At 50.5% G+C, this 20,603-nt stretch overlaps 10 protein-coding genes across 10 annotated transcripts; 6 read left to right on the top strand and 4 right to left on the bottom strand.

Annotated features, from left to right (window-relative positions):
* Positions 1-1,222: 1,222 nt before the first annotated feature.
* COCVIDRAFT_15477 (hypothetical protein) lies at positions 1,223-2,902 on the top strand (the record flags this gene model as incomplete). Its single annotated transcript, XM_014701764.1, has 2 exons — positions 1,223-2,024; positions 2,076-2,902. The coding sequence occupies 2 exons, from the start codon at positions 1,223-1,225 to the stop codon at positions 2,900-2,902; spliced, it is 1,629 nt and encodes a 542-aa protein (XP_014557250.1).
* A 1,581-nt stretch (positions 2,903-4,483) lies between these two features.
* On the top strand, positions 4,484-6,248 carry COCVIDRAFT_26106 (polysaccharide lyase family 4 protein; the record flags this gene model as incomplete). The annotated part of the gene is made up of 3 exons (XM_014701785.1): positions 4,484-5,183; positions 5,236-5,552; positions 5,622-6,248. The coding sequence occupies 3 exons, from the start codon at positions 4,484-4,486 to the stop codon at positions 6,246-6,248; spliced, it is 1,644 nt and encodes a 547-aa protein (XP_014557271.1).
* Positions 6,249-6,660: 412 nt separating this feature from the next.
* On the bottom strand, positions 6,661-7,272 carry COCVIDRAFT_97468 (hypothetical protein; the record flags this gene model as incomplete). Its single annotated transcript, XM_014701849.1, has 1 exon — positions 6,661-7,272. One exon carries the CDS (start codon positions 7,270-7,272, stop codon positions 6,661-6,663), a length of 612 nt encoding a protein of 203 aa, XP_014557335.1.
* Positions 7,273-7,897: 625 nt separating this feature from the next.
* COCVIDRAFT_37240 (hypothetical protein) lies at positions 7,898-8,253 on the top strand (the record flags this gene model as incomplete). Its single annotated transcript, XM_014701848.1, has 2 exons — positions 7,898-8,061; positions 8,193-8,253. The coding sequence occupies 2 exons, from the start codon at positions 7,898-7,900 to the stop codon at positions 8,251-8,253; spliced, it is 225 nt and encodes a 74-aa protein (XP_014557334.1).
* A 730-nt stretch (positions 8,254-8,983) lies between these two features.
* Positions 8,984-9,807, bottom strand: COCVIDRAFT_97489 (hypothetical protein; the record flags this gene model as incomplete). Its single annotated transcript, XM_014701847.1, has 2 exons — positions 8,984-9,693; positions 9,744-9,807. 2 exons carry the CDS (start codon positions 9,805-9,807, stop codon positions 8,984-8,986), a joined length of 774 nt encoding a protein of 257 aa, XP_014557333.1.
* A 1,012-nt stretch (positions 9,808-10,819) lies between these two features.
* COCVIDRAFT_15473 (hypothetical protein) lies at positions 10,820-12,807 on the top strand (the record flags this gene model as incomplete). The annotated part of the gene is made up of 5 exons (XM_014701763.1): positions 10,820-10,861; positions 10,946-11,635; positions 11,727-12,378; positions 12,412-12,474; positions 12,521-12,807. The coding sequence occupies 5 exons, from the start codon at positions 10,820-10,822 to the stop codon at positions 12,805-12,807; spliced, it is 1,734 nt and encodes a 577-aa protein (XP_014557249.1).
* Positions 12,808-13,219: 412 nt separating this feature from the next.
* On the bottom strand, positions 13,220-14,441 carry COCVIDRAFT_15472 (hypothetical protein; the record flags this gene model as incomplete). The annotated part of the gene is made up of 2 exons (XM_014701762.1): positions 13,220-13,972; positions 14,028-14,441. The coding sequence occupies 2 exons, from the start codon at positions 14,439-14,441 to the stop codon at positions 13,220-13,222; spliced, it is 1,167 nt and encodes a 388-aa protein (XP_014557248.1).
* Positions 14,442-15,512: 1,071 nt separating this feature from the next.
* On the top strand, positions 15,513-16,487 carry COCVIDRAFT_15471 (hypothetical protein; the record flags this gene model as incomplete). Its single annotated transcript, XM_014701761.1, has 1 exon — positions 15,513-16,487. One exon carries the CDS (start codon positions 15,513-15,515, stop codon positions 16,485-16,487), a length of 975 nt encoding a protein of 324 aa, XP_014557247.1.
* Positions 16,488-16,532: 45 nt separating this feature from the next.
* COCVIDRAFT_97409 (hypothetical protein) lies at positions 16,533-17,554 on the bottom strand (the record flags this gene model as incomplete). The annotated part of the gene is made up of 2 exons (XM_014701846.1): positions 16,533-16,931; positions 16,991-17,554. 2 exons carry the CDS (start codon positions 17,552-17,554, stop codon positions 16,533-16,535), a joined length of 963 nt encoding a protein of 320 aa, XP_014557332.1.
* Positions 17,555-18,506: 952 nt separating this feature from the next.
* Positions 18,507-20,288, top strand: COCVIDRAFT_97426 (hypothetical protein; the record flags this gene model as incomplete). The annotated part of the gene is made up of 1 exon (XM_014701845.1): positions 18,507-20,288. The coding sequence occupies one exon, from the start codon at positions 18,507-18,509 to the stop codon at positions 20,286-20,288; it is 1,782 nt and encodes a 593-aa protein (XP_014557331.1).
* Between the last annotated feature and the right edge of the window lie 315 nt (positions 20,289-20,603).

The raw sequence follows: 20,603 nt of genomic DNA, 5'->3' as shown, positions 1-20,603 counted from the left end.
ACAGGCTTTCAATGTTTATCTCGCGTTGAGGTGTGGAAGCGATAGATTGGGATTGGCTGGGATTCTGGGGATATACGAGTGAGCCGTTCCAACTGACATGAACTGGTTGCAGGTCGCGAGACTAACAGTGCCGAAGCGAGGCTTTGTCTCCCGCTAGCAGAAGCTTACAGTTCCCTCAGTTATCGCCGCTTATCGCCCATGGCCAATATGCTCTGGATCTAAAGAGACCCATGGTTTCAACAGCCACACGATACTAGTCGTAGTAGTAGGGGGTTAGGCACTAGCATCGGGATTTCCCACGTGCTGACCATGGGGGAAGACAATTGTCATCCTCTGGTCCCGTATGAAGAGTACGATCATCGTGTTCAATTTACAAATCGCCGGATCTAAACGGCGTCAACACGAGATGCAAGAGCACAAAGACACGGATTGGGAGTGCATGCATGGGCATCAACCTCGAGAATGACGTAAATTGGGGTCCAAAAGGTCAGTAAAGGCACAGTCGATTGTCGAAAGCGTACAGGCAATCTCAGTATACGAGTCATGGGTGAGTGAATAGGCATGGTTCGGTACTAGCAGAGAGGGGGGGAAAGCCTTTGCGTTGACGATGGAGCGACAACTTTATGCATAGTTTGCAAAGAGTGGCGCGGAGAAGGAGTCGGTCGGAAATTTCTTTAGCCCGCATGCATGCACCCTGGCAAGGGCGCTAGCTGAATGCTCCGCTCGCTGCTAGTAAGCCCAATGGCGCTGGAATGGACTCGTGGAGGCCCTTCTCCTGAGCAGCAGCAGTTTGCATGCAGCAACCATGTATACAAGACATGGTGTTGTATGCCTTGTTGCCTCAGTGCATATATGGGTTTGAAGAATGCAACATAACTGACACGACGTCTTCGTGCACGCAAAGTATCACGTCACATGTCGATAAGATAAAGCATCACGGGTGGAGATGATAGTATGGTTGATCAGGGGTAAAGCACGGACGCTGCCCCAGTCACCCTTGCATAATAGCATGCACATCTACAACTTCATTTGCCCATTCCGTTTCATAAACAATTCAAATGGCTTAGTCCGCGATCCTCTAGGTGCAAGAGGCGTGCACATAATAGCTAGCAAGGGCCCCGGATTCCATAGCCGCGGTTTTTCTAGCTTTCACTCAAGTCGCCCGCCCACCTCCTACTATTCAATCATCCCTACGCTTCCACGCGTCGGAGGGAGAGCAGTCATGGCCTTTGTCGCTGCCTTGTCCGATTTCTTTAGTTGCGGTAGGACGAGAAAGGCGCGCGAGCCTCCATTGGACCCCAACGACACAGCCTCGGAGCCTGTCACGCATGAAACTGCTACACCTACACTTGCGCTCCCACCCATTGACGAAAAAACAACTTTGGATGTCCATGTCCGCGAACCAGCCGACAAAGCAGGAGAGGCTGGTCGCATTCCCAGCATCCAACAGCCAGATGTCCGACCAACGTCTAACAGCCGGCACCGCAACTCGGCAGATGATAACATGGACATGTTTGTAGTGCAAGAGAAGGCCAAACCAAGCGCTGGATGGGTTGTTGAGCAACAAATCCTCGTCACCGCCATGCCCGCTGCTGTCACGGAAGAAGCAGAGAAGACTGCGTCCGTGCCTGAACCGGAACCAGAGTTTGAGACCACTACCATCACCCCACCTGTTCGCTGTGCGACTCCTGAGCAGGAGCCTTGGAACTCTACACCAGTCGCTCGCTCAGCAACACCTGAGCTTGCGCCTGAACCTGTGCCTGAGCCAGAGGTCTCCATCGTGACCCCCACCGTCCGACCAGTAACACCTGAGCCGGAAACCACGGATATTGTGTCCGTCCGTAGTGCGACGCCCGAGATCGAGGCCGTCGCTCCCCAACTCGCCATTCCTGAACCGGAGGAATTCTCACTCCCGGCATTTGAGGAACTGGTGCCATCTATCCCGGAACCCGAAATTATGGTCCGGCAACTCCCGGCCGCTAGCAAGAGGACTACGCCCGTGACCTTCCTCAACATGCCTCCAGGTACGTTCATCTCTTGATTATATCATGGAGGAAAATGCTAATAGTACGCAGAGGTACGAAACAAGATCTACGAGCAGATGAACGAGGATGGTCCTATCAGGATGTGCCGTTCTGACGACCCTGCCTTGGCGCTTCGTGATGGTGAATCTGCGCGTGCGCAGCGCCGTCAATTCTACAACCTTACCCAAGTGTGCCGGGAGATCCGTAATGAGTTCTTGCCTGTATACGCGCGCAAGACCGAGTACATCATCGACCTGTGGGGCCAGAGGGCCAACCTTTCCAAGGTAGAGACCCTCAATGCCAAGGTTTCCATGGACATTGATGCTGCCTGCTTCGACATGGAGCCCATTGACCTCCTCCCCCTTCTCCGATGCCTTGTCCGCGCTGGCCGAACCGACTGCCGCTTCACCTCAACCGAGGGCGTCGTATTCAGGAGCATCTCAGAAATCGTCGACGAGCTCAACAAGCTCCTCCCCGCCGCCAACGGCAGCAACAAGAACTGGCTCGAGGCTATCAGCGGGCCCATGAAGAGGATCGATCTTCACCTCTTCCCCCACGACGACATCCGACAGTACTACCGATTCCGCGGTGCTGAGCCCCTCGTCCGCGTAGTATACCCATCTGCCAAGAGCGAGGAGTGGATGAAGCGGGCTTCCAAGTCGCAAGAGTACGAGGCCTACCTGAGGAAGACTGGCCTCGACAAGTTCGAGATGCACGTTGTCATTGGTCATGCTTCTCGACGCACCACCAACGAAGGCCGTCTGCCTCTTGACTGGCGCATGAGCTACCAGCTCCGTCAATCCACGGACCGCGCTCCCCGACTCTCCATGGAGATTGCAGCAGCTCGCATGTCGATTGACCGATCGCCTCGCCGGTAATAAAAAAATATATTTGATATGAAAAGTTTTAGCGTAAGCGGACGGGAGCGTGGTTGATTATTTTTCTGGCGTTTTTTTTTAATCTCTCTTTCATGATTAAGATTTGATGTATGAGTTCAGGCAAACTACGGTTTTTCCGCCGAACAGGATACGAGGGAGGTTTCTCAGGTTTGCGCATAACATACCCCAATTTTTAGCTTGTAATGTTTTTCCGTTAGGGAAGGAGGAAGAAGAAGAAGGGGGAGGATACGTTGCTCGTTTGCGACACGTCATGCAGAAGAAGGAATTTCCTCGGATGAGATGAGCTGATGGCTTTTCGTTGGAAATTTTGCTACAAGGACCAATGTCCTGTTCGCATCTCTCCATCCCCCTTTTTAATGTTCATTTCTTTTTAACGCCCTAAAGAACATATCCTTTTTGCATACCCGTCTTCTTTGTGAATCTTTCTCTTCCTTGGCTTTTTGTGACTGTGGGTTGTGCGTATGTTCAAGTGCACGGCTTACAGGCACGCATACCTGTAATATGCTTTGAGTTCACTAGTAATGCTGTGGTTTTAGGAAGCCACTACGATTACTATGGAAAGTTTTAAGAATGAAAATGTCATTTCAAATTTCAATCTCAGAGGGACATCCCGAACAATGCCAATTCCCCCTTCCCCAGTTTCCCCATCTCCACACACACACACACACACACACATCACCCAAGAACTCGCAGCGGACAAGATCTACTCCGAAAAGCACACCCCCCCCCCTCCACTCCCGCCCCCATGCAAAGCACGCCACGTGCACCTTGGCAAAACCACACTTTATTCCCGCATTCCTTACTTTTCCTTATCAAAAAAACGCTTTACCAGCAAATTAATCTAAATTTGTTCAAAACTAGCCGTTTTTATGTTTGAAAGTGCGCGAGAACCTTGCGTACCTGCCCGTTTAGTCCTTTTGGTCCGGCATTCGTGCCTAGTAACCTTGTCGCTTTGCACCACATGGGCACATGACAAAAGTTCGCCTGGGCACATACTACACACACATGCAACATGGTAAACAGGAATTATTTGAATCCTGGAGGGAATTCTTTATGGTCTTGGCTGCGGCGCCGAAACAATGATATGGTCAACCCCACCAATCACAGCGCGGTGTGATCATGTTTGTTTAACCTTGTTATGGCATTTCTTCCGCCCATGCCCCCCTCCCCCCTCATAATCGAACTTTTTTGACATGTGGGCGTTTTTTTTTTGTGCAATAGAACGTGCATGTGTAGGGCTGCCATTGTCTCGGGGGTATGTACTAGCTAAAAGTCACCACCCCTTCCCCTCCAATCTTTTTTTCGGGGCCTTGTTATGAGGACTTGGCATGGGCTAAGAGATGGTTGGCGGGTAATGAAGGGGCTCTTGGTGTGGATATAGTAGTGTGGGAAGAGAGGTAGTACAAAAGTGTCGTCTTGCCCCGTGAAAAGGTAGCTATGTGCTGCTCGCTCGACTTTTCTTTTCTAAGGGCTACTGGATTGGCGATTTTTTTGGCTTGAGTATCTCAAGGCCTCGTTATTCGCTCGCTCTCGCTCTCTGTTGGCTGCAGCCCAATCGAGATGCGTTGTCTCGCCGCCCTCACAACGTTGCTTCTCGCCCCAACTGCTGTATTCGCAGCTTGGGGCTGGACAGATGATGGGAAGAACTATGTTATCGATACTAATGCCAACTTGGTTGTCAAAGTCAGCAAATCCAACGCTGATATGACTTCGATCAAGTACCGCGGCGTCGAGTACAATGGTCAGAATGGCAAGAACTCGCACGTGGAGTCTGGGCTTGCGCCCGGCACTGTCACCATCAAGCAATACACCTCCCCGGCCAACATCATCAAAGTTACCATGAAAGTTGGGACTCTCACTCATACGCTCGTCTTCCGCTATGGCAACCCGAATGTGTACATTTTTATGAACAAGAGGGATACGAGCATCACTGTGTCACGTTACATTGTCCGCATCCCTGCAAACATCTTCACGAACAATGTCAACGAGGATACCGACTGGATTCCCAACGGTGCACCGGCTATCGAATCTGGTGATATCAACGGCGTCAACGGTCAAACATGGTCGAAGCACTATTCTGGAAAAAAGTATGGTCGCACTATAGACTACGACTATGTCGGTTACACCAACAATAATGTTGGCATGTACCTGATCCGCTCAAACCACGAGAAAGCGTCTGGAGGTCCTTTCTTCAGAAGTTTGATCCGTCGCGGCGGCGATGGCGGACCGGATCTCTACGACATTTACCAATACAACATGGGTACGTTGAATTTCACACTTGACTCATCCAGACTTTCACTGATCCATCACAGGCCACACCGACCCCATGCGACTCGGCCTGCAAGGCCCATCAGTTCTCCACTTCACCGACAGCGGCGCAGCACCCAACCACAACCTCTTTGCCCGCAACGCCAACTGGGACTGGTTCGACTCCCTTGAAATCGAAGACTGGGTCCCTGCCAGCCGCCGCGGCGCCGTTGCCGGCGTTGGCCTCGCCAACATGAAGAGCGGCTTCCAGTACGTCGTTGGCTTGAAAAATGACCAAGCCCAATACTGGACCATTGCAACCGGCGCATGGCGCATCAGCAACGCCTTGCCTGGCACTTACACCTTGACCGTCTACAAAGGCGTAAGTAGCCCATCCCCCTCTTCCCCTTTTTCCCCCCGAAAAAAAATTCTAACACAATTTTTTGCGTAGGAACTCGAAGTCCACACCAGCACCGTAACCATCTCCCCAGGCTCCACCGCAACCCGCAACACAATCACCCTCGTCGACCCCAACGACACCCCCGCCATCTGGCGCATCGGCGACTGGGACGGCACCCCCCGGGGCCTCCTCAACTTCCAAGACACCCCCATGAAACCCACCTACATGCACCCCTCCGACTCCCGTCTCGCAAAATGGGACGCAGGCAACTTCATCATCGGCACAACCCCCATCTCCGGTTTCCCAGCCTACATCTGGAAAGACATTAACAACGACCATCTCGTTTATTTCCGCCTTACCGATGCCCAGCTTGCACGCGGAGCCAAGATCCGTATCGGAGTTACGCAGGGCCAGGCGGGCGGGAGACCGACTGTTGCCGTGAATGCGTGGGTGGCTAAATTACCGGCTGATAAGGGTCAGGGTGATACGAGGAGTCTGACGGTGGGCACGTATAGAGGGAATAATTATGTCTATGAATTTGAGGTCCCGGCTAGTGCGTGGGTGGCGAGTGCGAGGGAGTATCAGATTCTCAAGATTACGGTTATATCGGGGAAGACGGCTGCGGGGTATTTGAGTCCGGCGGTGAGTTTTGATGCTGTTGAGTTGATTGGGTTGTAAAGGTGGGTGGGAAGAAGGGGGTTGTTTTTCATTTCGCCTGTATATAGTTGAGGTGCTGTGTGTATATAAAGTTGGGAGGGGAGGTGTACGGGTAAGAGAACAGGAATGGTCGTATGAATGTCTACCAACCTTTTTTTTTCGATCAATGTACGAAGTAGACTAGCCCATCTGGTAATTCAAAGCTATCTATCTAGCTAGAGAAAAGCCATTGCAAAGAAGCTTCAGACTACCGAAAAAGCGCACGTGGGAATACGAAAAGTACGAAGCTCTAAATTACTACAAAGAAAAAACCGCTAAACTACATCATGCTGTTCTCATGTGATAATACTGAGCAAATTATCCCAACGCCCACATCATCATTTTTGTTTGCCTCAAAACACCATTAAACCCGCTTTCAATGCAACCCTCACACTCATATCCTCTGTATCTCCTGTGACCAACTCTGCACCGTCTGTCCCTCAGGAAACATACCATGAACAACCTTACCAGTCTTTGTATCGTAATGCGCGCCTGGGGGTAGTTGCATGGACATGACACTGGGGCTTGGACCAGCATTGCCATTCTGTCTGGGATCCAAAAACTGTCCACCTCCTTCATTCATTTCCGGGCGCTGAGGCTGAGAATTCGACCTCATGCGGAGATTGGATTGGTCGTAGGGACTGGGAATACGGGTGTCGGGCTGGAAGGTTGCTGCGCGGTGGGGTTCGGAAGAAGGAGGTTGCCATTGGCTTCTTCCCGTTGTTGTGTCGACGTAATACCATCGCTGGCTTTGTGAATCGTAGTTTTGGATCCAACCGGCTGGCAACATGGATCCAGGGGGCGGGTGATGTTGGTCATGAGGAGGGGCCGGGCTTCCGGGGTATCCTCCTTGTGATGACATACGCCCGTGCTGTCGTGATTGGCTCATCTGATGATATCCATTTGCGCGAGGCGGTGATCTGTTGCCGCGCTTTTGTTGCTCGAACTTTTGAATTTGTTTCGTGATGTAGTCGTCTGCGCGTTGAAGGTAGGCGTCGAATGCCATTTTAGCGTTGGATCTGGGTGCTAGCTCGATGTGAGACTTGATTGATTGGTTTGTAGATTAAGAAAACGGCGCTGGACCCAAAGTAGTAATTCTTGTTCGCGGGAGACGTTTCACAGCCACATCTCGGTGGGAAGCCTACCGCCATATATAATGGCTTCCGGTCCTTTCCCCACGGCATGCGTCAGCCACTGTTTAGCCACATGAAGCCAACAGCACTAAACACTTGACAAAGCTTGACTAGCCGCGCCATCACTTTGCAGTAATTTTGCACGCGGCGCCACATTTTTCCCTGGATTAGTCTGGTTGGGATGGCGCATGCAAATGTCCGATTGGTGCAGAGGAGGGCTCGTACGGAAGAAACGGGATTGTGGCTCTTGTCATGTGGCTTTAAGGCCCACTAGCTTGCCGATTTCCGTGGCGCATGCGAGCAGGCGCGATACCCACTGCTAGTGTTGTTACAGACCGCTGCATGAACAACTGGGTTGAGTTAATAATCCATGTGCATACTTTGTTGTTGAATTCAAAAAAGTCGTAGTCGAGTCTTTATCGGTGTCTTGTCGGCGGTCCTTTCATAATCCCGCCTCGGTCTCTCTTTACGAATCCCCGACAGAATAAATATAGCCCAATGATAACAGAAGAAGAACGAGAAGGAAATATCACACACATGACACCCAGGCCGAAGGAATCCGGCGCCCCTCTCCAGAGCCGCATTTGTCGGTCAGCGACACGCAAACAGCTCTCCTCGTCATGCCTGTCATTAGCTGCCGGAGCACCGTTTTGTGAAATTAGGTTTCGATGCAGGGAACATACGTACAGAGAAGCACAGGCTGAGAAAGCTTAGCAGCAAACTCGGGTTGGGTGATTGTTCAATGCCATCGTTACTTGATATATGTTCGACCACACTGGCTGTCGCAAAATAGCGCTGACCCGGGTACCAGGTTATTCTCTAGCGGTGTAATCGGATTCGACGGACGGCACTGATGACGGCAGAATTAAATACCCCAGGCGCTGATGTAGTCTTTTGTAAAGTTTGAAGGTAGACAATTGAATGTTCTTTACCTCTAACCGCCCAGGGAGACTCTTTTTTTGACGTGTTCATTTTGAACGGTGTGACTGGCGTTATCATTTCGCGTCAGTCCCTTAAATTGTCGATCAAGATGTAGCTGCATATTCATCAGCCGACTCATTGCTTTTGTTCATTCGTATTCCGGAACGTTGTTGCCGTAGGTCGGCTCCCACCTTCGACATGATCTACTGTGTGTTAAACAGCGGAACCAATAAAGACGCTCTAACTCTCAACCAGGACAAAAGCAAGGCTCCTCCGCGCGAAATGATATCCTTCGTGCAGTCCTGACGTCGATGCACCTGCGTAAGCGGCAACTATGTCAAAGACTTTGGGTGACCAATCACTCTCCGGCAATGACCGCTTGTCGCGCTCTCTGCTTCGTATGTTTGCGTCTGCATGGAACGAGCGGAAGCCAGTCTCAAATCGTCAGCGTTCGTAAGCTTGAAGAAACCTTGACTTCATTAGCACTGTCGTTGCCTGCCTCACAAGTCCATTGGGTCACAAATATGACATCAACGTCACGTGAATTCACGGATGTGATTGGGTCAAACATAAGATGATGTTGTTGGGCCTCCCAAGCCCAGACAAAGCTACTTTTGATCCAATAGAAAAAGAATGGCCACTCGCATAGGCGTATCACACAAATCACTTCGATACCTTTATGAAGTCGCGACGGAGCCACTTCGGTGCACCCCTTCTAACAAAGATCATGTCGTTTTCCGTGTCGAGTCCCAATGCACTGAACCACTGGAGCGCTTCTTCTGGTACATGCGGTAGCCTGGTAACAGAAATCGCACATTGTTTGATCCAGGGAGTTGGGCATTTAGGATCCAGGACCAGGCGCATTCCGAACACACTCGGTTCTTTTAACTCGACGCTCTTGAACTCGTTGTTGACTGCGGCCCTCCACTCTGGTTCATAGCCAAGGAATAATTCGTTGAAAATGGCGCCACCTTTGCCGTTAAATTCAAAGTCTATGCCAGGCGTATTGAAGAGCCTGGCTAGAAGAGGCCGGATTTCGATGGGCGTGTCATATTTGCCACGTCGCTCCACGTCGGTGCGAATCGTAAGCCAAGCGACAATGTTTTCGCGGTGAACAACACTTGATCCAGAATCTGGATAAATAGCATCGAGGTAGTCCTGCGCATCACGGATGTGCACTGAAATGGCGCGATCCTTCAGGTACAATGGACGAAACTCCTTCCGCGTTTGGCGAGAGACCTGGGTCAAGCTGTAGTAACCACGCGCTGCCCAGAAAGCATCACTTGTGGTTGTTGTGCTGCGTCGGCTCACTTCCTTTTCGATGAGTCGGTCCTTATCATATGCGCAAATTGCATATATTCTGTCGCGCACCTCTACGCGCCTGTAAGCTGAGAACGCATCATGCCGAGGTTGTTTGCTGTACCTAGCGGAAGGTCGGAAAAGCCCGCAAACTTCTTGTGATTAACGGTAGAAGGGTTGGATGACATAGTGACACTCATTTTGCTGGAACTGTCAACTTTTGCGATGCGCAAAGATTCTCTTGGGGTTTGCGAAGATTGAGAAGTGATGCGGAAAGGGAGGCATATTGAGGAAGGTGAACAGTGGAGAGCGCTCTTCCTAACCTGATTAGGCAGGAGGCAATTGGGCGCCGTAAGAAAGATACGTAATTTTGTTGCCTCCTGAATTACATACCAATAATAGTCTCCTCCTCATACATCATGTCCGGACGAAAATAACCTGCTTATTGAGTCGGCAGGAATTGCATTTGTCGTGCGTTGTTCGCCATTATTTCTCAGACACTTACTAGGAAGTCATTGTATTGGTGGCATAACGTGCGATCAGTCATAGGCCACCCCCCTCGTATCTTATATATTGATGATTCATGTCGCCCGACGGCTGGATATCTTCTAAAGCAATCCAGCCCCAGAATCATGCAAATCAGGGAAGTGTCCCTACAAAACATTGCACCGTAGGTTGGACATGCCGCTAGTACTTGACATCTATTTAAGAAATGTCAATTGTCCAATCAACACCCAGTTTGGCTGCACGCTCCCTATTCGACACTGTTTTTATTTTATTTTCTATTGCCTGCCGTTGCTCGTAATAGACCCTAGGCGCAAGTCGATTATCTGACACAATAGCGGCTCTTCATTATGGGAAGTTCAGCTCAAAGCCTACTGCTTCCACAATGCTGGCATATTTAATATCGATGGTTTTATACCCGATGATATGGGACATGCTCACGACATTCTGAGAAGACTGCACTACGAGAACATGAACCGCCATCATGTAATGAGGAAAGTCCATTGAGCCTGGGAAGGTACTTCAGCCCAGCTATGTGAGTAAAAGTGAGAGGGGGCTCCTCCTTAGTTTGATATAGATTTTTCGCAATCAGCAGCGTCTCCAGAATCAAGGGAAGGGCCATACTGTGCTGCTTTTTGCATCTAGCTGTTGCCGTTAATCAACCCGCGACTACCTTACCCAAGAGCAAGGGACACGATGTCCCCCTTGATCACGAAGTTAACTCCTCAGTACTATCATGTTTGTTCAATCACTCAATGTTTTCTCAGCAATACCATAGCCATGGAATTTCTACCTTAACATTCGTACCATAACCGCTATCAGCTACACTCAAACGACAATCAACATGGAAGGAACACCTGCCAGGTCTTTGAATCCCCGCGGGCTGGTGGATTCGAAGAGTCCAACAAGAACATCGGTACCAAAGGAAGACGAAGTGCAGTGCGCACCATCAGAACAGTCCCCATTGTCACAGCAGCCTCCATCGCCAGGGCGGTCTCCATTACTCGAGAAGTCTCCGTCGCCGGAACAGTGTGCACAGTCAGAGCGGTCTCCATTCCCAGAGCAACCTCTGGTGCCAGAAGAGTCTCTGTCATCAAAACCATGTGCGCCACCAGGACAGTGTTCGCTGCCAGAGCATCCCCTGCTTGTAGAGCAATCTTTACCAGCAAAGCTTGCTTCATCGCCAAAGCAGTATGCGCCACTAGATCGTTCTTTGTCGTCAAATCAGCCTCCATTACCAGAATTCTCTCCGTTGCCAGAGGTCTCGCCATCACTAGAGCATTCTCTGCTACTAGAGCAACTTGCATCGCAAGAGCAGGCTTCGTTACAAGACGTGCCTCCATTGCCGGGACCTACTTCATCGCCCGAACCGTATCTACTTTCAGAGCATATTTCATCGCTGAAACAGGTCCCATCGCCCGAACAATGCGCACCGTTGGAGCCGCCTCCACCAGAGCAAACATCCTCGCCAGAGCAGACTTCTTCGCCGCCAGAACAATCTGCATCACTAGAGTGACCTCCTCCATCATTTCAATCTCCATCGCTAAACCCATCTCGTTCACCTGACCAACCGTCGTCCCTAGAGACGTCTCCATCAATCAAGATTTCCGAGCCCTCAAACCCGCCGTGGCCATCCGAGCTGCCGTCTTCAGCAGGCCTATCTCCTTCACGAGAAGACCGCTCTTCCTCACTAGGCTTCTCCCTATCACCCATAGAATACACCTTGCGCGACGAACCACTCCCCTCAATCCCTTCCCCCTGCCTCCTCCCCTCTCCCGCCATCCCCTCCTCCGAACCACTCATTCCAGAGCGCTACTCCTCCCCCGCCCCCAAAACCATCCTCGAAAAGCTACTCGAATGGCCCATCCCCGCCCCCATCCTTTCAATGCTCAACCTAGACAACAAAACCGGAGAGTTCTGCCTCACCCACACCGACCTCCTCACCTACCTCCGCAACCACCGTGAAGAAGCAAACGACGCAAATCCACCCTTCCTCAAGGACCCGGACAACATCCCCAGCATAACAATGGATCTCTCGGATTTACCGTCCATATCTGACCCGCTACCTTCTATTGATCTCCTCCCTTACCTCCTCATCTACACCCGCTGCCCAGACGTCACATTCCGCACGCGTGGTTCCCCCATCGTACACGACCGCATCTACAAGTTCTTCACCGAGCTCGTGATTCCGCGGCGCGCCTTTTGGACGCGCTGCATCGCAGAAAACCCGGGGATAAGGGAGGTCCGGATCTTTTGTGAGTGGGAGAGGACTGTGGATATTGTGTTAGATCCCGGGAGTAGGTGGGCACGGGATTGGAATTGTGTGCCGTGGATTGAGTGGGAGAAGATTAGTAAGGTGAGGGTTTTTACGCTTTGTCTTGGGTTGAATGTCAATAGGGCGTTTGGGTGGGAGGGGCATGTTGTTGTTGGGAGTGTGGAGGGGTAGCGGGTGGAGATGCCGGGGGAGCGGGTGTGGGGAGGGTGGTCGGAGTTGGGCTGGGGGAGACTGGGTATGCAGAGTTTGGGTGTCTGGTGATTGTGTTGTGGTAAGGTTTAAGAGCTGCCTCGTTGAATTGGATATTCGGATATTGTTCATACGGTATGGCAACGTGGCGAGTGGCCAATGTGAACGATGGCAGTCGATACTAGGATCTTCTTATCCAGCATCTCGACAGGCTGTTTGATTCGCAATCATCTGGCTCTTAGAGGTTGTATATCACATGAGCCTTCAAATATGACAACATCATCAAATCAAAGCCAAGACCCCTTTCGTTTAGTGAATACGGCTTGGCACCGTCTTGTTTGTCGAACCTAGGATTGGCTTTTGTGAAGTCATTCCTCTAAAACAGTACAAAATGTTCTTACATACGTTGGCTGTTCGTATCGTTCAGCATCATCTCAATGTCCCTGCACGTGTTCCCAGATTCACACACCACATATAAGATGCCTGGTAACCCACATATCCGTTACCGAACCTCACGTGCCCCGAGACCAGTGCTTGAGCCAGTTGGTACTGATCACACCAGACAACTTATTCACGCAAAATTTCCGCCCTAGTACCGTTAATGGACCCTGTCCAGTTCCCATGTTCCACGTCTACCCCTGAACCGATGCTAGTTGGCACCCAAAAGATACCAACGGATCTCTTCCTGCAGTCTGTTCGCTGTGCATCCACTTGAGAACCTCTGAGATATAGGCGAGACCCTCAACAGACAGACTCATCCTAAATGATGCGAGCCATTGCTGCGCACGATTTCGTCTGTGTAGATCATCGGCGGATATAGGCTCGGATTTATCTCCAGTGATTCGAAGACAGTACCAGACCTGAGGGACGTAACGATTGATGCTCGCACGCAGCTGAGTGGAGACTTGCGGGGCGACAACCTCAGTGTGCGGCAAAACTGGGGGCTGCCATGCCGATTGAGATGCCAATTGCGAGGAATGATTCTCTCCAACAACTTGTGCTTGGGGCTGTGTTGATTGCTGGTGCAAGGACTGTGTGCTCGTAGGACTTAATTGTTGATCGGTTTGTTCAGGTTGGTTGTGGGCAGGTATACGAGGATGCGATTGTTGGCCTTTACTTACCTCTATGATTTTGACATGATGAAGAACTCTTCCACTGAAGTTGCGGATATCCGCAAGCGCCTTGGCCTTTTTTCCCGTATCGGTAGAATTGTTCGCAATATGCCAGAGCCCAGAGAGATAACGTCTCAACTGGTTACGCATCTCGGGTTCCATGCACTGATATCGCGGATCACAGACTGTGTCATCGGGCTGAAGCAAAACCATCTGCAGTGCTTGTTCTGGAGAAAACGGAACGTAAGATTGCTCTAGGGCAGCGGAAGAGTGCTAAGTGAATGGTTATTTCTGGACGACTAGAAAGAGATAGCAAAGGCAAGCTTACTGAATGCGTCTGTGTTGAGATATGGGGCTGCTGTCGGCTTTGTTCATATATTCCCGAAAGAGTGCGGGGATGCTGCAGAAAATTTGGCGGATCGATTAATGTCCTTGTGTTGTTGCTGCTGTCGTTTCCGAGGTAGTCACCAGACTCTCCCCTATGCAATGCAGATTGATGACTAGGAAGAGTAGTCGTTGCTAAGCCCGATCTAGTTATCATTCGAAGTATCTGAGATCGCGACCGCACGTTGCGAGTATACTGGATCGGTTGCGGTATCGGAGTTGGATAGATCAAAGGATGCAAACCAGGCTCTTGAGTGACTACGAGGCGTAGATCCGGGCCAAGAAGATAGTCGCTGTAGGCTGGAAAGATGTCGTAGTCGCGCTGCCACTCCTCCCAGTTCTCATCGTGGAAAGGCATCGCTGCTGTAAGTGGCCCTCTCTCCTAGCAGATGGCGTAGGTGTGGTGGCAACAGAAAGAGTTGGTACGCATGATGAGAAAGCCCTGGGTGGGGTTCCTTATAAGGTCGATGGAAGAGCAGAGTGAGTGTAAGTGAAAGAGAATAGAGGATTGACAGTGAAAAGTAAAGAAGATGTGCGCAGCGCACCTTCCTCAGCCGGGGGACCAAAGTCGGTTAAAGTGTGAATGCACATGAATGAAAGCACCATCAATCTTTCAGTTGTCTAGCATGAGGGCAACAAGCATGACACCTCGCACATGAGCAGCTGAGCATGCTATAGCGCACCGACTATTTTTAGGGACCGGCAGCCATTCATTACGCATTCAAGATGCTCTAGAAAGCAAACACGCCCTTCAAAAGGACTAGCATATTGGTCTTGGAGATTTCGCATTCACGGAATCTGATACAAAATTGTGAAATTAAGCTACCGGCACGATGCCGTCATGATCTCTATCACAGCGTTGGTTAATTCCGAGTTTGATCAACTTGATTAATGGCACTCACCTACGCATACGAGGAATACCATGGATGGGTTCTGGGTTTGTAGTTTGAATAATATGTCCTAAGCGGGAAAGCAACAGGCACAAAGACAAGAATGAGGACAAGAGCAAAAGTTGTGGTGAAGCCATGTGCATCTAGCCGTAGAGTATACTGTTCACTTCCATGCAAGCATGTGACAGCATGAGGAGGGAACAGAGCAGCGTTGTTCTCAGTAAGGATCAATGAAGTTGCAAATCGGCCCGTCCCCCAATTGAGCCTCAGCTGTCTCCCAGGATAGTCTTGATATAGAGTTGGGGAACTTGGGAAGATTGCCGAATGTAAACCGAAAGACAGCCGAGCAGTCATCCAGCATCCTCTCCAGGCAACTTCGGCGAAACCAAGATCCGATGCCCCAAGAAATGACGCCGGATCTCCCACGACCCCACCATTCTCATGTAGATCTTTGAACATTGCGCCACAGTCATTACTGCTACTGCGACTTCCCCTCATTCGCGCAACCTTCACTATCATAGTATAGAATTTGCCCTGCAATGGCCGATCCATTGCCAGCATCCGAGCCCGAAACCCTCGAAGCGCTTCAATCCCGACACCGCAAAGAGCAACGCGATCTTGTCTCCCGTACAACACAAAAGAAGAAACAAGCCAGTAAAAAAACACGGAAGGGAGTCAACGAAGAATGTGAACGATTAGAAAGGGAGTTGAAAGAGCGGCATGAGCATGAGCTTGCCATTCTAAATGGAGATGCTGTGCAAGAGGAAAACGACGATAACATACCACCCTCCGAAGATGAGGCACAGGATATTCAGGAGGATATAGAAAAATTGAAGATTAATGGAAAGAATGCTGGGGGCAAAGAGAATGGTACCACAGAAAACATTGCTGAGCCCAAGGCAAAGAAACCCAATCGCGCCAAAGCCCGCCTTGCTCGCCGGGCCGCTGAACAGGCCTCTATGATTGCCGATGCCGAGCGCGAAGCTGCAAATGCACCAAATCCACGGGAACTCGAGCGAGAACGCATGGCGACGCAATTGGAGAAGCATAGCCTTGCGCTTCATGAGATACGGGCAGATGGACATTGTTTATACGCTGCTGTAGCAGACCAGTTACAGACAAGAGAGTTAGGATTGCAGCCGAGAATAGCTATCACAACGATTGGAAAAGATGAACAGAATGAGACCGACAAAATAGAAGGTTACAAGGTGGTCCGACATGCAGCGGCAGACTGGATACAAGGCCACGCCGATGACTTCGCAGGATTCATGGAAGATCCACTGCCCGAGCATGTTCGAAAGATTAGGGAGACAGGTGAATGGGGTGGTCACCTAGAGCTTCTTGCGTTGGCTAGGTCATATGGGTTAAGGATTTGTGTGCTGCATAGCGATGGAAGAGTGGACAAGATCGAAGCCGAAGACGATGTCACAGAAAAGAAGGAGATTTGGTTGGGCTACTATAAACACAGCCATGGATTGGGAGAACACTACAACTCACTGCGCGTAGCTGGTTGAACATCATCTAGCAGGACCAGTACACCAACAGCACACCCGATATGTTTAATGCCACCTTTGTTCCCCTGGACAATCTGCTTTATGTCGCCACATACTTACGCAGTCCCTTACAAGACCTTGGATGACGCCGATCTCGTGTGTCCGTCTGGGAGTAAAATGCGCAATTTTAACTAACGCCTTGTCTGTCTCCTCTCGGTCTGTCTTGGTCACCACGCCCTGGTCATCATACGAAATATCCCGACCTGGCTGTTTGAGAAGCTCTGTATGTACAAGCGGTGGCAGCGACCATGGTGGTCCACCAGATTTCACAGGCTTATGGGTTGGGAACTCAAGACAAATTAGGACGCCCCCGGTGCCTGTATTGTTCGAGGATGACAGGCGGAGAAGCTCAGTCATACGCGACGCCCACTTGGGACGGAGCGAGGGCGGGAGAGCACACAGGAACTGTGCACAGTGTCAGACCCATCAAAGAAAGCTGCGGGGATGCTACAATTAGCACTCACAGTATTGTCATAGATAATATCGAAGCCCTCATCTCCATCCCATCCATCAACATCCTTGAGCCAACCATCGTCAAAGAAGTCACCACAGACAACCTTCATCGCTCCTCTTCCTATATTTTCGTCCTTGATCGCATATTCACCCTCCAGGGGTCCTTTTCCGGGATCTGATAGATATTTCCGTGCAGCTTCAGCCGCGTGTGAGGACACCTCCAGCCCGTAAGCATCATAACCGTAAGCCGCAAACAAAGCCACATCGTAGCCTTTTCCGCACCCTGGCACCAATGCCCTCCTCCTCTTTCCGTCCTCCCTCAGTGGTCCGGGGAGAGACGCATAACCTGCTGACTCGCTGTTTGGTGGGGGTGCGCCTAATGATGGATTGGGGTCTGGAGACGAGATAGGACGAGACCGCTCGCTAAGGACGTCTATCAGCGCGGGATTGGCATGACCCCGGTCCCATGGCAGGAATGTAGCCTCTCGCCAGAGGTCGTCCCAGCGGTTGCTGTGATCCGAGTCGGGTGCAGAAGAGAAAAGCGTACGGAGACGATCCTGATTCTGGGTTGCCATTGTGGGAATCCCGCAAGACGACGAAGATACCGAGTCTGAATGACAGTGTCCGTATGACTAGGGAAGCTGAAGGCCTTTGACAGTTGATTGTCCCGAATGAATTCAATGCGGGGTGTCTGCAGCTGGCCGACAACACTCTCACCGCGATATCGATGGTTTCACGAGGTCTTTTTCCCGGCCCAATGGAAAGATAACAAGACTGACCACCAAGCCCGTCTCTCTGCTATTGAGCAATTGAGGTAATCGAAGAGCCAGTTGTAGATCTTCGGCACCTGTTACCTACATTTGTGGCGCCGATACTACCCCGCCGAAAACGTTAAAGTGTGGAAACGGTGGCGCCAACCACTCTGGACCGCGGAGATGTTCTACTATCCCTGATTTGTCGGACGGTCGCCGAGGCCAAATGGTCGAATCATCTTGGTGCACGATCGCAATGCGACAGTGTACCACGGATAAAGATGCCTTGGACGTTGACCTCGTACGAGATAGCTCGCCACGAGCAGAATACACGGACTGTCGCATGCATGCATCCTTCCAACCCAATAGAGCACGACGTCGGTCATCAAGTTCGAGTAATGGTGCAAGTCGGCGTCCTCGGCATTCACTTTTGCAGTCGACATGTACCCAAGAGTCAATTGCTCTGATATCGCCTCTAGCTATATAGCACTAAAATTTCTTTGCGTTCATTTCCGATTCCATGCCCATCGTTGCACCATAACAGGCAACACATCCGTGTTGACGAGGGAGATTGCTAGAGCTCAAGGCTTCGGCTGCATGCAGCCGAGGCATTACGACACTGCCACTGACACGCCTGTCGCAGAAGCGATTGTGCATACGGGAATAATAGCGTGCTGGTTGAAACCGGTCATTCAACACTATACATCTTGGATAATTTCTCAACTTTCCCCCCTTCTTTTTCTTCTTGTTACATTTTTCACGTTTGCGACTAAATATGGTGTTCGAGATATCAAGATCGCCACCCAGGATATCAACTCCGGAGCCGACTTTCGACCGAAATGCCAACCATGAGATTGATGTGAATGCGAAAACAACGGAAAAATTAGAAAACAGTGTTTTTGAAGGAAGGAAAGAAGTTGCGCGAGAGGACGCGACGGTGACTGCATCCTCAAGCTCTTCAACTATCTCACATCACTCTACAATCACAGCGGGACAACCACGGCCATCGAATACAAGAGAACCATCAACAGACCTGACGAGAACCACGTCAGTTGTACCGGATCCTGTGGTAATTCCTCGTTCCCAGCGCCGTGGGTTTCTCGCACGCTTCGCTCTTATTCCCGAAGTCGAAAATCCCCAGCACTATACCCGACAAACGAAATGGCTACTTACTTTCATTGTTGCTTTTTGTGCCATGGCTGGACCAATGGGCTCTGCGATTGTCATGCCGGTACTCCAAGACATTAGCGAAGCTTTTCAAGCGACCGAGACTGTAACCAACATGTCCGTCGCTGTGTACATGCTCAGCATGGGCATTTTCCCGCTATGGTGGAGTTCCTTTTCAGAACGGCTGGGCCGACGAACCATTTACATTACCTCATTTATTTTATTCGTTATTTTCGGTATACTCGCAGCAGTTAGCACAACGATCCACATGTTGATTGTCTGCCGTGTTCTGTCTGGAGGTGCAGCCGCCTCTGTGCAAGCAGTGGGTGCTGGAACCATCGCAGACATCTGGCACACGAAAGAAAGAGGCGCAGCAATGGGCTTGTTCTACCTTGGTCCACTCTGTGGACCTCTGTTTGCCCCGATTATCGGAGGTGTGCTCGGAGCAGAACTGGGATGGCGAAGCACACAATGGTTTCTAGTCATATACGGAGGCCTCACAGTGATCTTTATCATCTTTGCCCTACCAGAAACATTACATCGGGACATTAAACCATCTACAGGCCCTGCTACACCACCGTCAAGCGATGACAGAGAAAAAGAGCCTGATGCGGCTCTTCGAAGAAGCACCACGCACGCCTCAACCGTACAGAAAACTAAGAGCATACTTCTGCACCTCCGCCATATATTCATCGACCCGCTTCGTATCATAACTTGGCTCCGCTTCCCACCTGTCCTTCTTACCGTATATTCAGCAAGCATAACCTTCGGCTCCCTCTACATCCTCAACATCAGTATCCAAAAGACTTTTTCTAGTTCCCCGTATTCCTTCTCAACTCTCATTGTTGGTCTACTCTACATCCCAAACTCTGCAGGTTACCTCCTCGCTTCTATCTACGGTGGCCGCTGGCTCGACTCCATCATGCACCGCGAAGCCCGTAAAGCGGGGCGCTACGACGAAAACGGCAAACTCATCTTCCGGCCCCTCGACCGCATAAGAGAGAATGCTTGGATTGCTGCTACTCTGTGGCCTGCTGCGCTGATCGTGTATGGTTGGACGGCTCAGCATGGGATACATTGGGTTGTGCCCATGATTAGCAATTTCTTCTTTGGCATCGGCAGCATGTTGGTGTTTGCGCTTGTAAATACTATATTGACAGAGTTCATGCCCAGACGGGCTGCAAGTGGAATCGCGCTGAATAATTTTGTGCGGAACATTTGTTCATTTGTAGGCGCTGTAGTGGCAGAGCCGATTCTCACTGCAATTGGGAATGGGTGGCTAATGACAATCTTGGGTCTTTGGAGTGTTACTACAGGCTTGGCTGCATTGTATGCGTTGAGTAGGTGGGGCGAGAGATGGAGAGGGGCTATGATTGAGGTTTTTGGGTGAAGGGATGAAGACGGTGGAGTGGAATTCGAAAAGTTCGCAAGTTATGCCTAGATGACTGCTTTGTATGTATATACTTTCTTTGTTTCTACGTAATGAACACGCCCGAAACATATATGATAGACAATCAAAAGTACCGACGCGCAAGCTATACACTGTAAGAACTATGACGTAGCTCCAAGATATTTTTTATTACTCTAAAACAAAGTTAAGGTGATGACAGTGTATACTTACCACGAAACGGCCCGTAATTGGGTCGCGAACTAGACATGAGAGAGGTGCGCTTCCGGTGTGAGTATGCGCGGCTCTCATGTATCC

This window comes from Bipolaris victoriae, assembly GCF_000527765.1.
Source record: "Bipolaris victoriae FI3 unplaced genomic scaffold scaffold_36, whole genome shotgun sequence".
Classification (NCBI taxonomy): Eukaryota; Fungi; Ascomycota; class Dothideomycetes; order Pleosporales; family Pleosporaceae; genus Bipolaris; species Bipolaris victoriae.
This window is presented reverse-complemented; position numbering and strand designations above follow the sequence as displayed.